Below are 27,763 nucleotides of genomic sequence, written 5' to 3'. Positions count from 1 at the left end.
AAGGTGCCACCCACAATGTAAATGCAACAAGCAGAAAAACAGCAAAAACGGTGATTAAACAGTGGAGGGTTAAACCCCAAGGAAGTAGAGCAGGACAGAGATGTATTCAGGGGCAGGGTCTTTTAAGAGGGCATGCGCAAAAGGAAGAGGTCGAACTATGGCTCCAGTCCCAGCCTTTCCTTAGACCTCGGGATGCTTAATCTTCACCGTCAGCTTAACTGAATTTAGAAGCCCCTAGGACAAACAACTCTGAGCCTGTGCATGTGGGCGTTTCCAGAGAGGTTTGACTGAGAGCCGAGACCTACCCTGAACGTGGGCATCACGTGGATGAGGGTTTTAGCCCGCCCGCTGAGCACTGCCTTAAAGATGAGGAACAAAATTGACCGTGTGCAGTGCCTCTCTGCTCCCTGACAGCAGGCTCCTGTTCGCTTCTTTCTTCCTTCTGTTCCCTTCACCAGGTATTTGGAAACAGCCCTGAGAAACGTACTTACTACTGCGTCAAAACTGTTACACACATCTTTGTCTGCCTTCTGCTTTTCTTAACCTCCTGCAGACACAGCTGCCTTAACGGTTGTGAATGTGAGCAACTGGTAGACATCTGGCTGGAGGGGACCGTGTTGTTCAGCTCAGATGCTACCAGGAAGGTGCACCCGGGAAAGGTACAATTCAAATTCACACACACACACACACACACACACACACACACACACACACACACACAAATTATTCCACGTTTAGCTACACAGAGCATTCTTGTGTAATTGTACAGGCTGCTGAGAGTCAGAACAACTCAGATTTCACACAACACATTGCCTTGTTGTGAATTTTGTTCACTTGTCCATTTCATATCTTGTAACCCTACCTGGGGCAGCTCAGCTATTGGCCATCTCCCTAGAATGAGAAATGCATACACTCCCTCATTTAATTTTGGGGTTGCTTTTGCGGGCTCCCCCCTTCCCCCCACACACAATAGTGGTGGCTAAAGCTAGGGCCACACACATGCTAAGCAAATGCTCTACCAACAAGATTATTTTCTCAATAATCCGGCCCCACTTTCTGATGAATCAGTGGGCCGCTGTTCAATTCTTTGGGGACACAAGAACCCAGAACCCCTGCGGGGGGTACCTAAGAAGCCGAAATATCAGAGGGTAGCTGGTAAGGCAAAGGACTTGGCTGACAAGGGTTCTTTGCCCTCTTCAAGAGTGATGCAATCCATGGCTGTGCCTCCCCGGAGGCATCGCAGGAGAGAGGTTACTTGCCATTTCCCTTCCTCTCCCCCAGGGAAAGGACCTTACCCTAGTCCCAGTGGAGGGGGTGGGGGTGTTTTAAATGCCATCCTGGCAGTCTACACTCTGCGATTCTTCTACAGCCTCGTTATCACCAAGCACACTTATTGATCTTCAGAGGGTCTTTGTTTAGTCAGTCATTAGTAAAAGCATAAACTAGAAAAGGCACTAAAGAAAAAAAAATCACCCTTAATGTCATCAAAGACAGAGTCACTTGAATCTGCAGGCGGCTCTTTTGTCTGTTTTGTTTCATTTTGTTTTAAGATAAGCTCTCATTATGTAGCTCCAGCTGTCCTGAACTTTCTATGTAGATCAGGCCAACCTCCAAGTCACAGAGATCTTCCTGCCTCTGCCTCTAGAGTGCTGGGATTAAGGGCCTAGTCTATGTAGCAAGTTTCAGATCCACCAGCATGACATAGTACCAAAACCAAATAAATAGGTAAGTAAAATAAAATAGACCTCATTTCTCAAAACTAATCCCAAAAAGAAAATCACATCTCGGCAATGAAATGAACTCCACCGACGCAATCTTTAAACCATGCTCACTTTCTATGACTTTCTTTATTCACAACAAATTGTTGGAGTTGGAGAGAGAATACAAACAGCTCTTAATCACTATGGCTCTTGGGACTCGCGGAGTGAAAACATGCGGCTCACGGAATGACCTCCCCAGTGGTTACAGATGTTCTGGCTAGTACAAAAATTACCCTGTGCTTTTCTGCCTCGCTGCTCCTCTGCCGCCGATAAATGCGCATGATGATGAGAACGGCCCAGACCCTAACAGGACATGCAGGGTGTTCGGAGCACGGGACCTCAGCTGGCACCTTTGCCCTGTGCTCTTGCTGCTACGTCGCAGCTCTCCATCCTAACTGAGCCTAATTTTCAGTCTTGAGGGATTTCCTTATGTCTACTTGAGCTATACAAAGTCATTTTCTTGGAATAACAGTAAATTGCATACATAGCAAAAACGCAGGCCCTGCTTTCCTTTACAAATGACCTAGGGTCCTTCTCCAACACAACTTAAATCTGAAGTTTTTGCCAAAGTCTCCCACAGTCTCCACCCCATCTGAGAGAAAGGCCCTGCTGGTTGTCAGGGACAACTACTAACTAATCACGTAAGAATATTAAATATTGGTTATACCTTAAAAAAAAATGTACTGTGCAGCTCTCAGCTTTGTTTTTGTCTGTGTAGCTGCCATGTTTCCCCCCGGGAAGCCTGCTAGCTGTGGCGTTACTGTAGCGGCATGGTGCTGGCCTCTGTCTTTTCTAATGGCTGACCTCTCGTGGCACAGAAAAGCCTCTCTAAGCAATAGGCAGTCACTTGGGAGAGCTCAGGCCTTCTTATTGTCGACCTTCTTATTGTCATAGCTGATGCCGCCAATGCCCTCAAGCATGTTCATGGGCAAGGGGAACACGATGGTGGAATTCTTCTCAGTGGCCACGGTGGTCAAGGTCTGTAGGTACCGCAGCTGGAGGGCAATGGGGGACTCGGCCAGTACCATGGAAGCTGACTTCAGGGACTTAGATGCGTTCATTTCTCCCTCAGCCGCAAGGACCTAAAATGAGAGAAACCAAAGTTGATGACTGCATGGTATCTGGGATTTTTTTCTGGGTGTGGGTCCCAGTTATGCTACTTGCCTCTTCTCCACTTACTCTCTAAACAAAGACAAGATTTTCACATTCAAGAAGCTGTAAAAAGCGAAGGTTCCGGTTAGTTGTGTGTTTTTGTTTGTTTGTTTGTTCCAGTTGAGTTTTTTTTTTTTTTTGTTTTTTTTGTTCACTTAACTCAAAGTAGAGTCATCTGGGAAGAAGGAGTCTTAACTGAGAGATTGCCTCCACTAAACTGCTTGTGGGCACGTCTATGGGGCATTTTCTTGATTAATGATTGATACGGGAGGGCCCTGCCTACTCTGGGCCATGGCATTGCTGGGTAGATGGTCCTGGGTTGTATAAGAAAGCAACCTGAGGAAGCCATGAGGAAGAAATCAGTAAGCAGCATTCCTCCAGGGCCTCGGCATCAGGCCCTGCCTTGGCTGAAATAAACCATTCTCTCCTCAAGTTAAATTTGGTTGTGGGGTTTGTCACAGCAACAGAGGCATGGACTGGGACCCTGGGGCTAAACATTTTACACATTGTTAACCCTCAAATTTTACTTTCAAGCAGATAAAAGCGGTGCCATTTCAGCCAATGAAAACTTGGCCTGAGAGCATTCAGGAGCCAGCTGGCCCCTGTTGTGGACGATAGGAACCCATCTCAGGGAGTCAGGCTTGCACAACAAGCGCTCTTACTTCCTGAGCCCTCTCTCTGACTCTCACTGTATTCTGTCGCCAAATTAGGCTCATTCTCACAGCGCCAGAATTGTTTCTAGTCGCTCAGCTTTTGATCACAGCAGTAACGAGCCCCAGCCCGATAACCCTCACCGGGGCTCTCTCTCCTGACTGTCCCTCTAACTTCTGAGGTTACTCAAGAGAAACCCTGGCCAGGGATTGACTGACCCATCTTGCTTTATATGTGTCAAAGGAGTCCTACTTAGGAAATGCTGGCACTCAGTAGACAAAACAAGAAAGACCAAAGGTAGAGAAAACCTTCCTTAGCCTTAGTTTGGCTTCCTAAGATAGTGTGGGATTCCCCTCTGTATGCTATGAATATGGTTTATTACCATTGGTTATTGAAGAAGCTGTTTTGGCCAATGGCTTAGTAGAGTAAAGCCAGGCAGGAAATCTGAACAGAGATATAGAGAGAAAGTAGGCATAGTAGGAGAGATGCCATGTAGCTGCCAAAGGAGAAAGATGCCAGCCGCCAGCCAGAACCTTACTGGTAGGCCACAGCCTTGTGGCAATACACAGAATAATAGAAATGGGTTAGTTAAGATGTAAGAGTTAGCTAGAAATATGCCTAAGCTATTGGCAAAACAGTGTTATAATTAATATAAATTCTGTGTTATTATTCAGGTCCGGGTGGCCGGGAAATGAACAGGCAGCCTCTGTTTACTTTAAGAGTCATACTTGAAGATTCCCAGTCTCTGACACCAGTAAATCTATCCATGCAGAACAGATTCATGGAAACTCAGGCCCAGCCTGAGTTCTAATTCTCACCTGGCTTGTATTCCGACAATCTTTCAAATTCAGTAACATTTATCCTACTCTAGTAACAATGTTGAAAACATAGCACTACACTGGTCGCTCTGGAAACATTAGCTTTATAACGATGGTGGTCCCTGGACGACTCCAGGCTCTGCCTCACAGGATCTGAGAGGCTTTGCTAAGTCACAGTCTCCAGAAGACCTGATACATGACCAGCGTTGCTCCCTGCCTTGCCTTGCTGATCACTCCACATGCAGCAAGCAGAGTCGTAACCTGTTACCAACCTTCCTCAAGGTGTGGCAAACTGCCCACTGTCTTTTAGGGAACTTCTCAGGAGAGATAAATCAGTGGAAAAAATCTCTTTCGGAACAATCATTGGGATTCTACCCTCCCCTCGGCTCCATCCTTGTCTGCCACCATGCTAACCCAGTGTTTCTTACCTTGGCTCTGGCTTCCCGGGTGGCCTCAGCCTCGGCTGCCATGGACCTCTGCAGCTGCACAGGAATCCGGACATCTTTGATTTCCACCCTGGCCACGCGGATCCCCCAGAGCTCAGTGGCATCATCAAGCAAGGTCTGTATCCAGAAGAAGAGGCATTGATCAAAAGACATGTGACCCGCCTCACGTATCTGGTGTGTTTGATGGGGCTCTCTTTTCTAAACTCATTGGTGACATTTGGAATTGAAGTGAATCTCCTGAAGGTTTTGTGAACAAATCTTGAGCTGGGGTTTGAACTCTGTTGGTAGAGAACTTGCCTAGCAGGCAGAAAGCCCTGGGTTTGATTCCCAGTACCACAGAAAACTGGATGTGATAGATAGTGCCAGTCTGTAATCTCAGCACTCGAGATAAAGGCAGAAGAATTACAAGTTCAAGGTCATCCTCAGCTGCAACGGTAGTGAATTCAAGGCCGACCTGAACACTCTCTCTCTCTCTCTCTCTCTCTCTCTCACACACACACACACACACACACACACACACACACACACACACACACACAGAACTATGGATGTTAGTGGTCACTGATCCCCGAGATGCAGGCTCCACGTACTCCGTGTCCTTACCTGGATGCTGTGGGCAATCTCTTCTCGCCCAGATAAGATCTGGGACAAAGTCTGTGTCCCTAAGACGTTTCTCAGAGTGGTTTGCGCCAGCAAAAATGTGGCTTGGTGGACATCATTCACGTTGGCCACCGCTGAGACAGCGCTGTAGATTCTATAATAAACAACTCCGTCCACTTGGGTGGTCACAGAGTCTCTTGTGAGGATCTGCAGAGCACAGACAGAGTGAAACCACGTGTATCTTACTTTACCGTTGACTGCACGGGTTTGGTCCCTACCTATCCCTGTAGCTTTAATTTAGAGATTTCTTACATCCCATAGGGAAAAGCCCTGCCTTCTCCTTCCAAACAGATTTGCATCCTGTTGTCTACCTGGTATGCAGATTCCCTCGGACTAAAGGAGAAGCAATACTTCTTAGGAACCATAGATGGCGCCAGAGACCGTGTTCTATATTCAAGCAAAGCAACTGTGCTCTTGAGATCCAGTAATCAGTCATTCTGAACAGTGATCTCTTCCCTCTTCTCTCCCTCTCTCCCACCCTTCCTCCCTTTCCCTCTCTTTTAAAGATATTTCTGGGAGGACCCTGGGATTAGAACCCGAAAACTGTCCACTGCAGAGCCACAAAAGCCTTCGGAAGCTTTCCAGTAGCGTCTACGATGGCTCGGATCTGAAGCCGGTCCTGCGTGTCTCCTGACAGCCCGCGGCAACTGGTAGGTACCTGGGCCTTGATTGGTTCCCTGTCTGCTTATCGCTCTGGCCGTGCCCCTCTTTCCTGCGTTTTCTTTTCTTTCTAAATGCCTTTGGGTATAAGAGGGCAGCTGGAAAGCTTGTCGGCGTCATTTCCTTTTCTCTAACACCCAGTTTCTGTTTTGGATCATTAATGCATACGATTTCAAGAATCATTTGAAGTTCAACTTCAGGCGGGTCCTGTGTAGCGTCTGTTCTGTCCCGGTACGTACACAGAGACACCAAAAGTGAACGGCAAAAGTAAAGTCAAGAGCGCCACTGTTCCTAAAAGCCCCTCTGGGAAGGTTGTGGAGAATATAGCCTGATACCCCACCTCCCCAACACGCTCCACCACCACGTTCCACTCAACTTTCCCTGCTGCGCCCCTCGCGTCTCCCTCCGCTAAACAGCTGCCATCACTTTCCACCCCGCTTTTCCTACAGCGCTCAGCCCGACTCCACCTGCTGTTCCATTTTTTCAATGTTTCAGCCCCGTCCTTCCGATTCATTCTCATTGGCTAACCGAAGCCACCTGAAGCATTTCAAGCAGGTCCGGGGGATGGGGGTAGGGGATGAGGATTAAGTCACCTTCCCCTGGTAGGTTAAAACTGTGCCCAGACCATAGGGTTTTGTTTTTAGCAACCCCTGTTTGATCTTGTACCTCTTGCGGAGGAATGTTGCAAGTGACTGTTCGCAGATCTACTTTGACAAACACGTCAATGCAGGGCAGGACCAGGATCAAACCTTTGAAAAAAGAAAACTGATTTAAAATTTGACCTGTTCAAAAGAATGACGAAGACGGTCTTCTACAGGGGTTGAGCATTGCTTTTGAGGTGCTGTATGTATTTCTTGAATGAACACATGCAGCTTTGGTGAAGGTGACTGAATCTGGTCATCCAGTAATTAAAGGAAATGAACTACTTAGGAACCAAGGACCTGAGGCAAAACGCTAAGGTCCCCGACACACAAGTCTTTAAATTTTCTATTCTTTGGTGATCTACTTCTATTTGACCATTTATTTTTGAGGCTAATTTTAAAAAGGTATCTAGGAAAATGGTTTGCTAACTGGAAAGAGTCAAGTTTGGCTGTGATTATCAGCTCCTGACAACAGCCCCCGCATCACCAACAGTGTTGAAGGAATACGGCTTAAAATCTTCCCTCCAGTCTCAGGTTCAGGAAGGAGGCTAAGGTTGGTGAATTACAAGTTCAAACCCTTCCTGGGCTACATAAGGAATCCAAACGCAGCTTGGACAAATTAGAGTTTATTTCAAATACATTTTATATATGTATATATGTATATGCACACACGTACATACTCAAAAACATATACATATATACATACACAAAACATACATATATATGTGTTAATGCTTGGCCCTTGGCTAGCACAGTTTTCCAGGGCTCAGAGTCCCTGCAAACAGTGAACCACAGAGCTGAGAACTCACTGTCTCTTTAGCTGTGTTCAAGTACAATGATGTCCCCCTGTGCAATCATTTCTGTTTCTGAGTAGTAAGTATTGAACTTGGAGCAGGCCAGGAAAGGGCAAAGTAAAAACCTATCTAAGAACACCGGGTCCCCAGCTTTACCCCAGAGGTGTTCACTCTTTACGGGGATCACAGCTATGAGGTAGAACAGCAAGGTTTGGACAGGGAGCCATTTCCATAATCAGGGCGTCTTTGTGTTACCGCGTTTGCTTTCAAGGCAGAAATCAGCTTTTAGTCTGAGTGAAGAGCCGACGACATGGACTGAGTACATGGTGGTTTTGCTCATTTGTTCATATTATTTCAAGCTTTACTTTTTTCTCTAAATTTTCTTGAATCCAGAGAACTACCTTGAGTTCAGTGTCAGCCAACCTCAGCCATGTCTTGGACCGCTCACCCACCCCTCCTGAGCTTTACCGACGACACAGAAGATGTGGTGAAGCTGAAGCACAGGTCACCATGACAACAAATTAAGTACCAAGCATCATGTCAAGCACAACACAAAGTGCTGGATATGACTGCTCTTCTTATTAACACTTTTATTACTAAAGGATCATTTGCCATTTGCAAAGGTCTTAGCAATTTGGCTTGCTTCCCACTGGCCCTCATGATGTTCTGAGGTAAACCGTTAGCCCCAGGGACATGCGTGACGGGGGTTATTATCCTGGGACTCTCAGCCGAGAAATCTTTTGGGAGAATTCATTTACGAAGAACACATTCTCCTCTGGAGTTCTCCAAGTGGTGGCTATTCTGCCTCTCTCCCTGCTCTAGTTTTACTTATTTATTATTTGTTTGTTTGTTTGGTTGGTTGTTTTGTTGTTTGGTTGGTTTTTCAAGACAGGGTTTCTCTGTATAACAGCTCTGGCTGCCCTGAATCTTGCTCTGTAGACCAGGCTGGCCTTAAACTCACAGAGATCTGCCTGCTTCTGCTTCTGCCTCTGCCTCCCTAGTGCTGGGATTAAAGGTGTGCACCACACCTCCGGGCTCTAGTTTCACTTATAACCAATATAACCTTGGACCCATTGATGGGGAGTGTGACAGAAGAAAGAGCTTAGTGATTCTTCATTGGCAGAGTCTCTAACACTGGTGTCTTGACACATGTATAAAGGCATCCACAAGAAGTGATGCTTGTCTTCTTCTCTTAGGTTGGTTATGAAGTTAGACAACCGTTGAGCCATCTGAAGGTCAAGGCTCATTCACAAAATTATCCTGGGAAGTTTCTCAATTTTTTTAATGTAACCTATAAGAGCACACAGTGTTGTTGATTCGTGGTCAGGTAGAGTCTCACCACGCATATAAGGCTCCTGTTCCCCCAACCCAGATCTTATAGTGTGGATGGAGATAAAACAGCCTCCCTCAAAGTATAGGAGCTGGGCAGGAAGCAAATGCTATCAGGGAAATAAGGCTAATGGCCACTATCCTTCCTAACCATAATATTAATCATATGAAATTGTCATTGTTATACATCAAAACAAGTGCAAGCAGTCTGGGATTGAAGAGAAGCTGTGACTCAAGACCTCATGTTCAGGGCTCCGTACTATTCAACACCTCCTGTCTGCTCCTTCAACCAGAATGTCACCTTATAATCTGAACAGTTGGTGACCGATTTTACTTCCCAGAGTTGTAGAGAGCGTGGAGGGAAATGCTACACCTGGAACTGGATGCTGGGAATCTCCTGTTTACTGCCAGCCATTGGGATACTCACTGATAAGTCATTAAATCTATATTGGCCTCAAGGTCTTCATTCTCAAAACTAGAGGATTCCACCCAGGGAATCACATCTGACTTTCAACTCCCCCCATTATTCATCAGCTCACCTCAAGAGAAAGATATATATATCATATATATATATATATATATATATTATAAAGTGACACCATATATATAGATATATGGTGTGCATATGCATGTGTGTGTGCATGTGCACATGTGTGTAGCCCTTTCCAAAGATAATAAAAATCCAGCTCCTTGAACAGTCCACATGCCCATTCACTTTCTTCCTTCACTCCCTGGACCTGGCTCTTCACAGCCCTGGGCATAAATAGCATCCAAACAATGTTACCCATTCATTGGACTACTCGGGGGTGAGTTATGAGGCAGAAGTTCAGATTTCATAATGCTTTAACTGGTGGTCTCTCCCACTAACAAGCCCAATGGATCGACATCTGTCGGCTGCCTAAGAAACAAGTCTCCAGCTTTCTGTGTTTTCTCCTTGGACATTCCCTAGATCCCATGGCTGGTGGTAACAGACATCCGCAGTCTCCTACCTGGTCCCTTGGCTTTGTCAGCTTGGATGCGTCCCAGTCGGAAGACAACAGCGCGCTCATACTCCTTAATGATCTGGAATATTAAGGGAGATGCTTCAGTCTTCCCGTCAGTCCGCAGGGAGATGCCCACTTCTTTCCCAGGGCCTTACCTTCAAGCACATCCATATGGAGATGGGGAAGGTGATGAGCATTAGTAGCAAGGAAAGGAAAAACAGAATCCAGCCACACACACCAAGCCGGTTTTTGTTGATGCCTGGGAAGTGAGAAAGAAGCAAGTTTGTAGTGCAAGTGATTCTTGGCAAAGCAATCAGGCAGGGTAGGTGGGGAGGGACTAGGTCCTGACACTGCCTCCACCTGACAGGACGGAGGAGCAAACCTAACTCCATTCACACCGTGAGTATAGTTACAAACAGTTGTGTGCACACCATACCACACACACACACCACATACACACATGCAGTAACTCAAAATTTTTTTATGGGGAGGTGCTTAGAAATTAAAATCGATCTTCCCTTCCAAGAACTCTCCCGACAATCAGCAGTGATAATCATCATTATGTTTTTGTAAGGCCAGCATGGTTTATCATTATCCAAACAGGAAAAGATGCCTTGGAATATGTCCATGAACCACTCACACCAGGGCTAGCAGATTCATGGCTTCCTTGAAGTCTCCACATGAAATTCAAAACAAGTCCTGAGAAGGGCAGGGAGGTGCTATCATCCCTCGGGAGGACAAGGCTGAGCATGAGGGAAAACATCGGAGAAGCCCTGGGTGTGTGTTTCTGTGCAATTTTTCTCATGTGCCAACTCCAGAGATTTACACAGCCCGTTCCAAAAGAGACTGCGTCTTCTCTTCATCAGTAAGATAGGGATTGAGTTACCTACTTTAGAAGACCTGATAAGTGATAATCCATGCATTAGTGTGTATGTCTATGTCTGCATGTGTGCCTCTGTCTATCTACCTGTGTGTGATATGTATGTTGTCTGTATCTGTATGCGTGTGCATATTTGTGTGTCCGTATCTGTGTGTGTGTATCTGTATATGTGTGTCTCTGTGTGTATCGTATTATTCCCGCTTACAAGTGATAGAAAATTTAGGGACTTATCAAACTGCTTTGTAATAAGAGGAAGCTTATTTTAAGTCCTCCTTCAACAACTCAACATTTTGAAGCTTTAGTCACATCATTCATAATTTCTTATTCATAAAATGTGCATATCAGGCCAACCTTTTCATGTTAGAATTCTTTTTAGTCATCCTTTTACCTCGTCTGAGTCCTTTGTCTGTTCTCTTTGTCTAGACAGTCACCTCCAGTCTCGTCTTCCAGTCCCTTCCATTTGAGGCACATTTTCCACTGCAGCCTTAGAACTAACTGTGCTTGCTAGATACACCACCCTGGCAATCCCAGCCACGCCCCTGCCCAGGTTAGAAGCTCAGGTCATCACTGACTCCTCCTTATCCGTCTACTAAAGTCACTCTGGAACTTCCACTCGTATACACACACACACACACACACACACCACACACACACACACAGAGAGAGAGAGAGAGAGAGAGAGAGAGAGAGAGAGAGAGAGAGAGAGAGAAATGTAATCAAGGTTTTAAACATTGGGTGTTTATATGCTCACAGAATCATTACTACATCCTATTTACTAGAGATTATTTTTAGTATTAATACAGTCTGTACATGTGTTCTCACTGGAAAAATATCAAAGCTTCAGACTTAAGCTCCCCTTAACTACCTCTTCTCAGTTCCACATTTATATAGAGAAGGAAAATAATCATCACCAATTTATGTCTGTCTTTAAAGGTCAATTCCCAGGAATTTACATACATATATTTGTTGCTAGGAGTGACAATCTGGTCTCCTACCAACCTTAGACAGGCAGCTTTCTGTGGTGTGTGTTGGAAACAATGGTTTCCTGTGCTGTTTGCCTCAGAGTTCACAAGATTCTTACTTTTTATAGTCTGCCCACTGTCCCTTCCGAGCTAAACATTTAAGTCTTATGCCCATTGTTGTTTTATACCTCATTTTAATTTTTTTAACTGCATAAAGACTGGAGATCCAAACAAAGAATTAAGATCCCACTCACTCTGAAATGGAAAATTCAAGACTTGCCCTACCAGCTCAGAAAGAAAACCATCAAAGGTCATTAGCAGAACGAGCCCAAGGGCAGACAGGTCATGAGCAGAGCTGGAAAGCCAGGCCTTGGGTCGGGTGGCCACGTGTTCTAATCAAGACAGCTGTACCCCAAAGCCAGAGATGCCGGTATTCGCTTGATCTGCTCCCACGTCAGCAACCTCCTCTGCTGCAGGATCCCAACAGCTGGCTGGGGAGGAGTTGCGAGTACAGAAAGGAACTCTGAGTGCCACAGGTGGGGTGGTGAGACCCTGACAATTGTCCATGGTTTTGTGTGTGTTTGTATGAACGTGTGTGTGTGTGAGCATGTGTACATCCATGTATGTGCAAATGCATGTGTCTGTGCATGCAGAGGTGGATGCTCAGTGCCTTCATCTATTAGTCTGTCCTTAGTTTTTGAGATGGTCTCTCATTGAATCTAGAGCTAGCCATTTCAGTAATGCTGGCTGGCCAGTGGCTCTGGTCCCCAGGAATCTTCCAGTCTTTGCCTCCTTCTCATCGGCACTGAGGTTGGGATAATGGACACATACAGTATTGTTACCAGGCATTTTCATGGGTTCTGGACTTCTAAACTCATGCCCTCATGATTGTACACCAAGCATTTTACCTCCTGAACCATCTTCCCTGCCTCTAGCTTTTAGTAAATTAAAGAGATAGATAGACAAACAGAGGCACAGCAAGAGACAGAGAGAGAGAGAGAGATGGAGAGGAGGAAGAAGGGGAGGAGAAAGAAGAAGAGGAGAAGGAGGAGAAGAAGAAAAAGAAGCAAAAGGAAAGTTGTTTATAACTGTCCGTTTAAAGTTGCGCAAAGTCGTTCATGCTGATAATACAAGCGTGTGCGCAGATGAACCAGGACAGTGAGTTCACGTCCATCCTAGGCTACACAGCAGCACCCATCTCAATAATAACAACAAAAGAACCAGAGCAGGGCAGAGATGAACCCTATGAGTTCCCTTCCATATGCACCCCTCCCTCCAGAGGCCTGGCTCCACAATTCATGAAAAAGACCCAATGTGGCAGCGTCACCCCAGCTTGGGACTCATGAGGCTCTCGGGTCCACTGTGGGTTTTAGCTGCTTCCTGTGTCTTTCCTGGGAATGTTTAGCACTCTGGAGGGGTGTTCCATTCCTGGCTCCCCCCTGGGTCCCAGTAGAAGCCAGTGAGTGAGTGGATGGTCCCCTCGAACCCACTTTGAAGTCTCAGAATGATGCTCCACCACGGGTTAGCCTTATGGGTCTATTTGGAAGCACACATCAGAAATAATGATCCATCAGAGAGACTCTCTCTCATGAGTCCTAATTAGCCCAAGAACCATAAGCCAATGCATTTTCTCCTTCATGTTTCTGCCTTCCTGTATACCCGACCCCACATCATTATGAGAACATACAGAGGAAATGTCCTTGCATCTTTCTGCTCTGGCCCCACACAACCCCATCCCCATGCTTCCAGGGCGCGCCCTCTCTGAAATGACAGCACTGCCCACAAGCACAGGTATTTTGTCCTTAAAATTTATCTCCAGATGACCTCGCAACAGTTCCATGTATACCAGTGTATAGCAGACACCCTGACAGACAGACACATGATATTCTATTTTTGCATACATTTTGTGAGTTAGTTGTGGACAGCCTCACGCATCCTAGGATGGATCCAAACTAATATGTGACTGGAGATGACTTTGAAATTCTGATCCTCCTGCTTCCTCCTCCCCAGTGCTGGCATTACTGGTGCATACCCTTGTCTGTGCTGAGGATTTAACCCAGTATGATTCTGTGCATGCTAGGCAAGTTCTCTACAGCTTGAGCTGTGTGTTCAACCCATGCGCATATGCTTTTAAAAGTTTATAAAAGTACTTGAGGCTGGGCGGTGGTGGCACACGCCTTTAATCCCAGCACTCGGGAGGCAGAGGCAGGCAGATCTCTGTGAGTTCGAGACCAGCCTGGTCTACAAGAGCTAGTTCCAGGACAGGCTCCAAAACCACAGAGAAACCCTGTCTCGAAAAAAAAAAAAAGTACTTGAGAATCAATATAAAATGATAGAAACAGAAAAAATAATATGGCATAAAATCCTTCAGTCAATGGGTTGAATATAAGCATAAAAATCATAACAAATATAAGTATAAAAAGAATTCTGGAAGAAAATTAAAGCAAATGTCTCCGAGTGGCGGAATCATAGTGGTTCTGAACTTTTTTTTTAATGTTTTGATATTCTATGAATATTTTGTTTATGTCTGTTTTTTGTGTATGAGTGTTTGCCTTCACGTCTATACCTGCATCATGTGCCTGCAGGGCTATGTAATGCTTGAGAAGGCCAGAAGGGGGCGTCAGATCCCAATAACTGGAGTTACAGATACTTGTAAACCACCATGTGGACGCTGAGAACTGAACTGAGCTTCTCTGCAAGAGCAGAGACGGTTGAGCCATCTCACCAGCCCCTGAATCTACACTCTATTGCTGGGAGGTGTGCATCCTAGATCCTGACTGTACTGGAGTTGGAGCAGGAGAAGGGCAAACTCAGCCTCTCAGTCTCAGAAGATCCACATTGCACCTCTTATACATTTCAACAGCACAGGAAACACAAGCCCCAAAAATGTCTAATATGTTCTGCAAGAATATAAGTTTATCGTTTGACTAAAAAGTCCAAACCACAAAAGCCACTCTCTAAGATGCCTCACTGATGAAACAGCATCAATCACGCCCTCGGCTCAGGTGCTGTCTGCCCCTGCTAAAGTGGAAACCAATAATCCTCGCAGAACCACTTGGTTAGAAAGGTGAGGCCCGGCATGACACATACTTACAATAGGAACAGTACGAGGCTGAAGCAGGAAAATGGCCAACCTGAGCTATACGGTGTAAAGTGAAGTTCCCGCCCCTTCCCCCCAAAAGCAACATAAGGCTGATCAGTTGGTTGGACTTTCTTAATTGGGGAGTTTCTAAGTCTAGAATTTGTAGGTGCAGAAGCAAAATTCACACGGGGTCCCTTCATCTCCTGATCACCCCTTTATAGCCCACCTCTCTGTCCCAACATCATGTGAACATCAGGCTAGTCTTTTTGGAAGGAGTCCACTTAAGAGACTGGCAGCTTCCACCTCCACCCCCACTGTACCCTTTCTGATGTCCCCACCAGCGTACTTAGGGAATGTCTTGATTCAGGGATTTCTTTTTTTTTTTCTATGAAAACTCCATAAACCATTTCCACAGTGGAACGTATTGTTTGGGACAGCTACACTCCATGTTCCTCTGCCACAGTCACTCATATTTGGCTCAAAAAATAAGCTATCTCTTATTCTTTTTGAGATGAGAGTTGTGCTTTTTTATTGACAATACAAGAGACCTTGTCTCTTAAAATAAAAGAAAGAAAAGAACATGGTGGTTGCATCCCTGCAATTCCGACACTTAGGAGGCGTAGGCAGGAAGTTCAGGGGTACCCTCAGCTACCAGGTTGTTGAGATCAACAACCTGGGTGACGAGAGAAGAACTATTCTCAAGTTTTCAAATGATATTTAGTGCTTTAGGCTATCAGTATTGCTATGCCTACGTCAAGAAACAAGATCATTTTCCAATTCTGTTAAATGTCTATTTCTCTTTTCTGAATTAGGAGTGCTAAAGGCTTTCACTTTGAAATACGGTTTTGGCAGCTGAAGGTTACAGAGCTTAGTTTAAATCCCATGCACAGACACACTCCCCGCCTCCACATCACCACCGTCACTTTTTAGCCAGCTCCCAAACGCTCCAAGACCCAGTCCTTTGTATGTAAAATAATAGTAAAGACTTCCTCTATGAATGTCAGGCCTGAGAAGATAACAAGAACCAGCCACTTCCCAATTCATCGCAGTCATTAGCACGAAGCATAGTTTGGTACTTATGGGCTAAGTCCTACTCTTTCAACTTCTCTCCACTTATCTGAAGTTATGCACCTTAAGCTAACTTTTTTCCTTAGGCATAGCATCATCATATATGTTTGAAGATGAAGGAAAAGTCAGCCTCTATCATATCTTGGCTCTGTAAAGTGAAGAAAGCACTATAAAGATAAACAAATGGCTATTTGATCACAAAGGGAGCCAAGGCGACGTATAGACCACCATTCAAAGCAGTTGGGATGCTCAACTTGCTAGACCTGGATGGAGGTGGGGGTTCCTTGGACTTCCCACAGGGCAGGGAACCCGGATTGCTCTTTGGGCTGAGGAGGGAGGGGGACTTGATTGGGGGAGGGGGAGGGAAATGGGAGGCGGTGGCGGGGAAGAGACGGAAATCTTTAATAAATAAAAAAACAAAACAAAACCAGAGCAAATACAAAACAAGCGGTTTTAAGTGAAATTGAAGGCCCCGCCCCTCTTTGAGACAGGGTCTAGTCTTGAACTCATAGCAATTCTCCTTCCTCAGTCTCCAGGCATGCCCAGCTGAAGTCAGTCTCGGTAGGTATACCCGTGACACATCCCACCCCTCCAGGGCTCCAACACCTGCTCTGAATGACACGTGTGGACATCCGGAGATGAGGAAGGAACCTACCCACTAAGCTGCTCTTATCCAGCTTCTCGGGTGAATCCATCTCATTCCTGAGATGCTTTCAGATCTGGCAGATGGTCCTGGTCTGGATGCAAGCGAGACTGCAGGCTCAAGCTGAGCCGTGTGTGGAGCGAGAGCCAGAGCAAGGGAGGCTCCCTCCCCTTGGCACACACACACCCTGAGGAGTCGTAACCCTGGTGCGAGAAGCCTAGAAACATAAACAAAACACCTTCCCTGACTTCACTCTGTCTTTGTTCAAAAAAGAAACGGTAAAAAGCAGAGAGCTTCCGAAAAGATATGTCATGTGACCCTGTATCATTTACTTACTCTAAAACATGGCTAGGCCCCTTGTGGAGCTCATTGTCTGATATAGAAGGATGCCTGTGCTCACGAATTATAATGCAATAATGCAATCTAATTCGTCTATCACATTGCAGTGAGAACACTTTCAAATGCAAACCTAATCCGGTCGCATCCTTAAGATAACCCAAGTGCTAACTGATGGACAGTTGAGGCGAAAGTCATCAAGTTATAGCTGTCCCAGGCAAAGTTTGAAACTACTGGCCAGTCCTTCCCTTCCCTGGCATTCACCTCTCCCCATGCATCCATCAATCACTTTAAGGCTTTTAGGTGTTTGTTTTCAGATAGGATTTCATTCTAACTCAGGCTGGCTTTGAACTCCTAGGAACCCTCCTGTCTCAGTACCTCACCTCCCCCTTGCCCTAGTGCCAAGATTGCAGGCATGAGCCAGCACTCAGTTTTCTAAGCAGCCTCTTGTCTTGGGGCCTTTGTACTGAGAGCTCCACAAAGAATGCTTGACTTCTGTTTTTTCTTCTAGACCAGCCTGGTTTAGCTTGCTACCTGCTTCCTTTAAGTAAACTGCTATGTCACACAGTATGTCCCTTCCTTCCTGTATCATCTCTGGGCACTTTTGTGCCTCCTCAGTAGTGAGTGGTTGTGACAGGACCTACATGGGCTGTAGAACTTTTATGCCCCTTTAAAGGAAAGGCATGCAGGCCTGTGCCTGATACCACATTTCTATATGGAGAGTAAATAGGTTATTCCTCATCACACCCAGAGTGTCTGGAGCATCCCGGACAAGAGCTGATGTTCAACAGATGTTTGTCCAGTGGATAATAAATAAGGGAAGGATGCTAAAAGTTCCTAGGAGGCAAAGCTCTTTCTCAGATGCAGAGCTTCAGCTTCCTGGCTGTGCAGCTCAGACACTCATTCATTCATGTCTTTGTCAGCGTTGCCTTGATTAGTGATTGGTGTGGGAGGGTCCAGCCCACCATGAGCAGCGTTACTCCAAGGCGGGTGAGTCTGAGCTGTCTAAGACAGCAGGCTGAGACAGCCATGCAGAGGGAGAAGCAGTGTTCCCTGTGGTGCTTGCTTCAGTTCCGCTGTGGGTTTCTGCCCTGGCTTCCCCCAGGTGGTCTGTGAGCTCTAAGATGAAATCAGTCTTTCCCTCCCCGGTTCCTTCTAGTCATGGTGTGTATCAAAGTAATAGAAACCTAAGGACATGGCCGAGGATTTCCTTTCTCACCGCGCTTTTAGAAACACGTGGCATGGTAAATTTATTCCCATACTGAGAATCCCTCTCTCGCATAAATATCCTATTTACTTCTGCCTGTGTAAAAGTACAAAACAGGACCAAACCGACAGCTCTTTGTCGTCTCGCGTCTTCTAAGCTTTCTTTTCCCACCTGCCTAGTTGTTTTACTCCTAGCAGGAGCATCTTCAAACATTTCCCATGGCGTGGCTAGATTTACCAAGGGCTTACTTGTCTTCTCTGCAAACTCAAGCATGGCTCTTATATGGATACATGTGGAATTTTAGGATTTTAGACAAGGTAACTTGGTCCAGAAAACCAGATTCCAGCAGAAATGCGGACGAGCCCACATGAGGTGGGGTCCATCCAGTCTACACCTTTGTCCTAGTGCTCTGTGTAGAAGTGATGTCAGGGGGATGGGCTGGGAAGGCAGCTTGGAGCCCACACTGCCAGAACGGCCAGAGATTCCCGCTTTGTCATGTATTAGCCATGTGACTGTGCATCAGATTTTGTTTTTTCCTTTTTGGTTTTTCGAGACAGGGTTTCCTTGTGTGACTTTGGGGTCTGTACTGGAACTCGCTCTGTAGACCAGGTTGGCCTCGAACTCACAGAGATCCACCTGCCTCTGTCTCCCGAGTGAGACTTTTATACGTAGAATGGAAATAACAGAATTTACCAACAAGTTATTCGTGTGGAACTCATTCCAGTGTCGCATTTAAATGGAGTGCTATTTAGAGCTGTTAAGGGGTAGTTATCATTACCGGGAATGAGAGCCAATATAATTGTGACTCAATTATCTTCTAAGTGGGGAATTAACTGAGTTAATTCAATGACTCCCTTTTCTTTTCCGGTGAGCCCAAGCTCGATTCATTACAAGAATACTTTGCTCAGGCCTCCTCTCTCCCTCATTTAGCATGACCCTTATTTTCTATCAGCTTGAAAACTTAGGAGCTGGGCATAATGGTGCAAACATGTAATCCCAACATTCAGAAGGCAGGGGCAAATGGTTGCCACAAAGTTGGGGGGTCAGCTTTTTCTATATAGAAGGTTCTAGATCAGTCAAGAATACATATCGAAAATCTCATAAAAAACAAAATGAAACAAAAACAGGAAAGAAAACCCCTGAAGTTCCAGGCCCACCCCTGGCTCTGTGGCTGATGCATAGATTCTGTTTCTTCGTAGCCTTTGCTCTACCACCTTGCCGTCACCCTTCATGACAAACAGATGCTGTAAATAGCAATAGGAGAGCTTCCTGTTAGCATCATTTCTCATGCCTACGCAATATTCAATTTCTATCCAAAATGGGACAAACGTTCTCCTTTGATCAGACGCCCCTTTCTGGTCATCTAGCAGAGGTTTAGCTTATTATTCTAAGGATATTTTCCCCAATATTGGCCAAATGCCATTTATGTTGTAGCTGCCACTCAAGGAAGTGCAAGATTCACAACAAAAACAGTAATTGTTCCCAGGGGCCGCTAGAAAGCGTCTCGGGAGAACTCACCGAGCGTCCCCTTGGAAGATGACTAAACAGCTGTTTTTCTTCTTCTTGCAAAATGTTCCGAACTCTCCACCTCGAAAGCAATGGTGGCTTCAAGTAATAAACACCCCGAGTCCCTACAGAGGAGTCTGGAAAACAGGATCAGAGGCCATTTTTCTGTGGGTAGAGTAACCCCAGGTCAGCCTCAGGCAAAGAACTATCTGATGGCCTTTTCTCTCTTCATCCTGGAGGGGTGGGGTGGGGTGGATTTTGCAGTTTGGATACTTTTACTCTATCCGTTCCTGCACTAGCTGAAGTTCTACCCAGAGGACGGCTGTCCCTCCCCTGAGGACCTCCAAATGCCAGGTTCCACCCACAGAACATTCTAACTGTCCTAATGGCTGAACGCTGCCCCACACCAGTGTAAAAAGCCCAAGGTTTGGACTTGAAATCCCACCAATCCCCCACCCAGGAGAGCGTCACCCTGCAAAGTTCCACCCCACTTCCCAAGCAACTCGATATAAACCCTGCCTTCTGTTCAGCTCCTTGGCTGAGCAGAGGCAGCCACCCTCCTGGTTTTTTCCCTCCCCATAAATATCTTGTGTGAGGTTGGTTGTGCGGTGTGACCGTGGATTCCTAGGCTCCCGACTGCCAGGATACCATTCCATTCGAGCTGTAATGCTTACACTGGCACCAACGGGGTTTTTAGGAACTCAAGAGGCCATCAAAGTAAAGTTTAGTGATCTTCTTACTCAAGTCTCTCTTGCATCTTAGTTTTGTTCAAACGACTCACTATAATCCACTCAACTATACTATCAGCAGGCAATTTTCTCAAGTTTTTCGCCTTTTCTAGAATGTTCTTACTTATCTCTTAAGACTTCTAACAACTTTTAAGTCTTCCTGGACCCATAAAGGTAAGGTTACCTCCCTGCAACTTGCCCAGTGGTTCTCTTAGCAGCTGGTGACTAAACATCGGGTTTCTCCTGCCCAGTCTGTGCCTCTCCTCTCTGCTCCTCCGTCAGCTGAGCAGACTGACTGACTAGCTGTTACTTCAGAAGTTTGTGCATCACAAACATAAAGCCAGATCCCAGTGACGACTACCTGTATTCAAAAATGTTTTCTAAACATTTCCATAAACCTTTGCATGTCCAATGCACTCACATGCTAGGACATAGTAAAAGGAAAACTAGATACACTTTCTGCTCAAGGGGCCCAGCGGGTAGCCTGTATTTCACAGTAGAATCACAGAGAAGACTACTCAATCGGTAACCATTTTCTGAAGGGCCAACACACATAAGACTGACACAATCTTGAACGTGGACTTGAAAAAGACAACTTCCAGCTATTGGTACTGGTCTGTGCTTGAAGAGACCTTTCTGTTCCAAGTGTTGGTCATTGTGTGACTTTCCCATAAGGGTTTTAAGGGTCGGGGCAATCAGTACTCTAAATGGAGTTTCAACTAAATTCAGACAAAAATATTCAATATATTAGCCCTAGAAATTAGAAAAACTAAGTAACCCATATACCTAGAATATAATGAAACACTTTAACAATGTTTGTCATATTCATAAAGTTTATTTTAAAAAATGTTAAAAACTAACCATACGGGATTATTCAATATACTTAAAAAGTTTGTTCCCCATGTCAAAGGAAAATACATTTACAACATCTTCCGGACACCATTTATAAAAGTAGAACCTCTAGATGTTGAGATGAACTACAGCAGAGTGTACGGTCTACATTCATGCTACATCCCCTCCCCCCAGTGTGGCAGACACTGCTCAGGACGATGGTGGGTAGGCCACATTCTGCCACCACGGGCCTGTAGTGCACGCTGCACTTCCTGACAGAGCGAGCCTCCTCTTCTGCTGCCGGATGCTTATTCCCGATGAGCGTTTGAGTAGAAATACATCCATGACTGTAAACATTCACCAAGAGCTTCCAGGGTACAAGGAGTAGTAATAGTGGTGGCCGGGGTATGACCTGTGGGGGCATACTGCTCAGATTACAAAAACTGCTTTGCAAAATTATCCTAAGCCTCCCTTCCTTATACATATGTTCTGGGTATATATATATTTTTTTAGTTGAAAACACCTGAAAGTCATTCTAAAGACTACAACAAGCACCACTTTTACCTGGAATATATTGAGTTAAATTCAGCAGTATGCATAATTACTAACATTAAAAACAGTGGGTCTTGAGTCCCCCTTTGTGAATACACACGGAGTACTGCATTCCAGCGGATGCTAACTGAGCTGCGCATGCATTTGTAGAATAGCAACTCCCCCACGGCCACATGCAACCCAGTCTGAGGCACAATGATCACGTCTGTCCACGGAGGCAACACAAGCAGATTTAAGGCTGTATTCGGCTATGAAAAGTCCCGTCTCCTCTTTAATAGTCTAGATCACATATGCAAGTCAAATAGATCACATATGTAATTCAAACCCCTGTTGAATGGGAGGCGAAAATTCCCACATAATTTAAACCACTATTATCCATACAATTCATTGTCAGCATATTTACATGTATAGGAGTGGGGGTACTTACAGTCACTTTAAGAATGGAACCTGAATGCCTAACCTCTGTCCCAGTGTCCCTAAGAGGATGCCCTTTCAGACTATTGGATAATTTCATATCTGTCAGATTGTTCATTGCAGTTCTTGGGCAAATTTCATGGTGCTCCCAAGAATAACCGTGTTTCAAATTCATTGCCATCCACTTTGGGATAGACCCGGTTGCAAAGAAAATGGTGTTCCAGGTGTGGAGGGATAGCTAGGGAACCCGTCGGGCTGGGCGGGGTAGCTCTCCAGAGCAGAGGCAGAATGGACCTGTAGGAAGAGGGACACAGTTAGCAGAGCCCCAGTTCACTGGGTGTGGACCAGATCCTACCCACGAACAACTAGACAACACAGGCACGAGAAGGCAAATACTGCTTTAAATATGTCAGGAGGTGGGATTTTGATGTTGTTTTGTACAAAGAAGTAGCCTTACTGTTCATTATAGCTTAAATATAAGACAAATTAAATTGTAATTGTCTTGACTTTAGTTTTCATGTTATTACGTCTCCAAACTGAGATTTAAGAAAATTATTATATAAACGGGGAAAACAATTCATGCATTTGACTCCTACCATCTTTGTTACTTCTGAAAGGACAGAAGTAGAACTTGTGAATTTGAGGAGAGCTAATTTTTAATCAAACCACACTCCTGACATTCTGGTAAGTCCCTTTCCCATCCACATTGGGCTGTAGGGAGGTTCACCCCTGCAGTCTTACTCCAGACACTACGTACCTGCTGTAACAAAGCCGACTGTGCAGCTGCGCTGTGCTGCAAGTCTTGCAGGGACGACTGTGAAGGAGTCTGGGAAAACCCAGGGATACCTGGGAGGGAAAGAAGGCCTGGAAAAACAGAGCTACCAGCAGTTTGGAGTCCAGATGACAAACTGAAAACAATCAGTAGAAAAACAAGTCAGAAGGCAGACAGGGTGAAAGAGGGTAAAGCTGCTACCGTATTTAGCAAGGGGCAGCTTAAAGATGGTAAAAGCAAGAAAACAAATCAGCTCCTGTCTCTGTGGGTCGGAACCACGGAAGTGAGCCACTCACTGTAGCTAAACTTACTCAGAGTGGGTAAAAATTTCAGCAAACCAAGTAACCACTCTACCGAACATAGGTGAAGATCATGGAACATCTGGGCACTGGTCTTTCCTCCCACCCACCCCCACCCCCCGTAGCCAATACAAATCAAGACTCGGCTACATAAACTTGGTGAGAAGCCACCTGCATCTGTCTGCAGCCGTCACATACCCTGCTTGTGCCACCAGGGCGGAATTGAAGTTGGAACTGAAGGCTGAGGCAAATCCAGGGAGGACAGGTGCAGGTGATGGGGCCGAGGCAGCCACTGGCAGTGGGGTGACCGCTACTGTGGAGGGTGCCTGCAGCCCTGGGAACGAGGGCATTGCGGGGGCACCACTTGGGGCACTGGAGACAGGAAAGCCGGGGTAGGAAGGGTTAGATGCGGGAAGGGGTCCCTGGGTGACCGCGAAGAGTGAGGGCACCGCAGTGGACAGGTTGAGTGGGAAGGCTGCAGGAGAGGCGTTGGAGGTGGGCAGCATCGGGCGCACGGTGGCAGAGCTGGGGTGTGCAGCTGTAGAGGTGGTGGTTGACGGCCCCGTGAGGGACACAGCGGAATTGAGAGACGGACTGCCCGGTAGAGGGAAACTGTTGGTCAACGAAGTGAAAGGGGGCAGGGCCGTGAACACGGGGGCAATGGGCGTGGAGGATGCGTGTGGCGGCAGGGACATAGAACCAGCCAGGGGGTTGCTCAGGCTGGGGAGCCCGGACAGTGCAGGGTTAAGGCAAGTGGACACACTAATGGGCACTGAGGTCGTGGGGTATCCGCGGCCCAGAGCGCCTGACAGGCCCAAGGTACCGTGAGCAGGAGTCCCGGAGTGAGCGGGGCCTTTGAAGGCCGAGGGAGGGGGACTCGTGGGCTCACTTTTGATCATAACAGGCACAGTGACTGCAGCAGGGGTGGATGAGATGCCGCCTGCATGGGGACCATGCAAAAGCGAGCCTGAGGAGCCACAGCTGACTGGCACTGCCGTGGAGGAGGGGGTAGCTAACGGCGACTGCGCGGGCAACACTGGGCCTGCAGAGGTGGCGCCGGCCGCAGGGGACTGCAAGCCTGGGAACACAGCCATTCCTGGGGTAGAAGACCTCTGCGTGGCGGCAACAGCTGCCGGGGCATAGCACTTGTTAGTGGCTGAGGCAGGAGAATCCGAGATTTGATTGGGAAAAGAGGATAATGAAGCCAGGCCACTTGTGCCCACAGAGGACAAGGCAGAGGAATTGATTAAGTGTGTGTCATTTGACGTGAGGAAGCCTTTCAAGGCAGACAGGAGAGGGCTTTTTACAGCGTGCGGATTTGAAGCACTGGCAATCAGCGAGGGAGTTGGGGTGGCTATGCTGCTGTGGCATGCCGGTGGGAAGGGCAAAGGCAGGCCTGTGAAGACGGACGACAGGGAAGCTGTGCTTGGGTTACTGGCCGAGCCAGAGGTAGAGCTGGCAGGGGCATGGCTGGTGAACGGGGCACAAGTAGAAGCAAAGGTCTCACTGGAAGCCAGTGTGACCCTTGGTGTTGAGCTGGCCTGAGGAGATGGGGAAGGGGTGCCAGAGGGACCTGGCAGGGCCACTAGGCCAGAAAAAATGGAAGGGACAGGAGCAGGTGTGGTGCTGTGGGCCGAAGTAATGGGTGCCGGGGGCACCGAGGGAGTCCGGATCACAGTCGGGTTCGGAGTGGCTGGCTGGGGTGCTGGGAACACTGACAGGGCAGCGTTGGGAGCACTCATTCCGGCCCCAGTGGCAGCTGCTGACACGGAGGGATGGTTTACTGCCTTGACTGGGGACACAGCAGGGACAGGAGTCACAGCAGGAGTCGACGGATTAGAACCGTGGGGAGAGAAGAGCTGACTTGCTGGGGTGGAAAAGGCTGGAGGGAGAGAAGAGGCAGGGTTTATGCTGTACTGGAATGTTCAATTTAGAAGAAACATAACCATTTTGTTGTTGTTATATTTCACAAATACCAAGGAAAACCAATAGCAGACTTTAAGTGGCTCTTTACATGTCTGGACTGCCGGGTGCAATGCATTATCCTACTTCACTCTGGAGCGTCTGTGGTCAGGACAGTCAGCCCTGCCGCGCCAGCCATCAGCCAGGAAGCTGGGGGAGCTGGAAATCTTCCTTCTCTACTTTTCTGCTCCATAAACACTGGCAGCACTCGTGAGGAGGCACTCACTGGCTTCACCCTGGACCACTTGGGGAGGGGTCTGAACGCATGTATGACCTCCCACCTCTGACCTCCCACCTAAGGCCCTATGGGGCCCACAGCCCGAGTTTGCGCACTGACAACCTACACCACCTCACAGCCCATCCTGGGGACACATTTAAGTGTAACACTGTATCTAATTCATCCTCTACTTCAGGCCTTGCTGTTTTAGTAAGTTTGTGTCAGGGATCCATACAGGATCATCTTAGAGAACAGCTCCCAAAACACCCAAGAACTCGTCCTCAATAATATTTTCTGTTTGCTATGCCATCTTTATTCTGATAAGCCCTATGGATAATTAAAAGAAGGATTTGGGGGGTAATTTGGGTTCCTCCTTCTAGGATGAGTTCAATGTTGTGTCCGAGGCAACATAGACCGCGCCTTCATCTCCAGACATAACTACTGAACGGCGTTTTCAGGGAGCGATCCGTGTGGAAGGCAGATTCTCGTCCTTAGGACGCTCACATGGTCAGTGCCGTGATGGCCCGGTGGGAAAAGGCACTCAAAGAAAACACCAGAACTGAGTCCCTGTGCATGCACAGTGGGGCTGTGAAACCCTTGACTTTTTTTCAGAACAGAAACATGATAAGAAAACTAGAAATCAACACTATGAATACTTCAAATCCAGGGCCACACCATATTCATGTTTCTCACTTAGGTCTAATTTTTTTCCTGGTGTAGGAGATTAAACTCAGAGCCTTGCACAAATGCATTGGTCCACCGTGGCCAGGAAACGTGCAAATTCAGTCTTAGTCACTGAAACACTGAGGACCATGTACTTAGTACAAAGCTAGAAGAGAAGGCAAGCAGGCCCTCCTAGAGCTCTCAGAGCCATTCCCACTGAAATCTCCTAATCCAGAGCACAGACTCTGCCACTAGCAGTCCCTGCGGTAATCTACACGACAAATCATACCTTCCTGTCACCTGCTGTGGACACTCACAGCCCAGCTAGGCCACTATGGTCACCAGTCCATCTGTGCTCACATTAACCCCGAGACCAACACTCCCGAGGTGTGGCAAGGCCAGCTGTTTATGGAGAGAGCACGCACAGGACCCTGGACTCAACCCTCCAGCACAGCAAAAAGCACAACACAACAAATAATATCGCAGGGCTATCAAGTACTGAGGACCATGGTCTTACCCTATAGAGGCAGTCTTCATTACTGTTCAGTAGGTTTTAAAAGGGAGGATATTTTTAAATTATGAAACTAAATGTAAAGACTTTAAAATTACTTATTATAAAATTATTACTTTATTTCCATAAAGTTAAATGACTTGTTCACAAGGCTTGGTGGCTCCATGGCTGCAGTAAGAAATACTGATGTTTGTTCTGTTTCCTCTGCACCCCTCGTTTACATAGGAGTTGCTGCACCTACTAGGCACCTTCATGGGGAGGGAGTTTTCCCACCAAGACCACCTGTGCTCAGTGCCCTCTGAGGCTCCAGTGGCCCTTATCACTTTCCACCTTAGGACCTATGAGACTCATTTTCTGTCAGAAAGGGTTATCTTCACATGCATATAAAGATCACCTTTCCCACATCAGAATGCTAAGTGGATATGGATATATATGCCACGTGACCTTCAGATTTCACAGAGTGCAAACGGGACACAGTATCATAAAATGAATTGAAATCCAGGTAACATGCGCATTTCGTGAATGTCAAACCTCTCCTATCAAGTCACTCTCAGCAGGCATTACTCTACACCTAGGAGCCTCCTAAGACATCCACAGATGCCAAACTCAAGTCTCCAGTGGGGAATGGCCAACCATCACGACAGGCAGCAGTTGTCTTTGGGTCTGTTGGCTACTTACTTTGACTCTGCGCAGGTTTTGACTGACTAGAGAGGTCTTCATTGTCTACGGGAAAATAAATGATTTCAAGCTTTAGTCAGATTATTCCCCATCATAATCACAGACGGATACCAAAAAAGAAAAGTCAAGGCATAAATAGACAACATTGAAAACACTGAAAGAGGACACAAGAAAGAATCATATTTGCATAGATAAAACAGGCTGTTACAGTATAGATACGTTTATAGATGAATTATGGGCACCAAGTGTACAGCGGCAGCTTTTACCTGTTCCTGCTGGATTTGGAGTGTACGGAGGTGGAGGGGGGACCCCTGGAGCTATCACATTGGCTAACGGCACCAGACCCGCATTGTTGTAAGCACCTAAAATAAAAACATAGATAAAGACAGAGAATTTAGCATCACTGCTGGGGGTCACAGCTGTGTGGATACGGGGATGTGCTTCACTCTAAACTGTCACGTCACAGAGCTGCACCTGGGAGTCACAGCTGTGTGGATACAGGTGTGCCTCACTCTAAACTGTCACATCACAGAGATGCACCTGGGAGTCACAGCTGTG

At 46.5% G+C, this 27,763-nt stretch overlaps 2 protein-coding genes across 2 annotated transcripts in view; both read right to left on the bottom strand.

Moving 5' to 3' along the window:
- Positions 1 to 1,830: 1,830 nt before the first annotated feature.
- Positions 1,831 to 16,622, bottom strand: Stoml3 (stomatin like 3). The gene is made up of 7 exons (XM_005343967.3): positions 16,542 to 16,622; positions 10,050 to 10,153; positions 9,901 to 9,973; positions 6,814 to 6,896; positions 5,431 to 5,634; positions 4,810 to 4,944; positions 1,831 to 2,842 (listed from the first exon to the last, which is right to left on the bottom strand). The coding sequence occupies exons 1-7, from the start codon at positions 16,579 to 16,581 to the stop codon at positions 2,618 to 2,620; spliced, it is 864 nt and encodes a 287-aa protein (XP_005344024.1). The 5' UTR covers positions 16,582 to 16,622; the 3' UTR covers positions 1,831 to 2,617.
- Positions 16,623 to 21,134: 4,512 nt separating this feature from the next.
- The window catches only part of Proser1 (proline and serine rich 1), an 18,382-nt gene continuing 11,753 nt past the window's right edge, over positions 21,135 to 27,763 (bottom strand). The window contains exons 9-13 of the mRNA XM_005343966.3: positions 27,472 to 27,567; positions 27,206 to 27,250; positions 23,373 to 25,056; positions 22,861 to 23,011; positions 21,135 to 22,397 (exon numbers count right to left, since the gene is read on the bottom strand). Of these exons, the coding sequence (XP_005344023.1) occupies positions 22,275 to 22,397; positions 22,861 to 23,011; positions 23,373 to 25,056; positions 27,206 to 27,250; positions 27,472 to 27,567 (2,099 nt within the window). The 3' untranslated portion in view covers positions 21,135 to 22,274. The remainder of the gene's footprint in view (positions 22,398 to 22,860; positions 23,012 to 23,372; positions 25,057 to 27,205; positions 27,251 to 27,471; positions 27,568 to 27,763) is intronic.

This window comes from Microtus ochrogaster, chromosome 1, assembly GCF_000317375.1.
Source record: "Microtus ochrogaster isolate Prairie Vole_2 chromosome 1, MicOch1.0, whole genome shotgun sequence".
Classification (NCBI taxonomy): domain Eukaryota; kingdom Metazoa; phylum Chordata; class Mammalia; order Rodentia; family Cricetidae; genus Microtus; species Microtus ochrogaster.
This window is presented reverse-complemented; position numbering and strand designations above follow the sequence as displayed.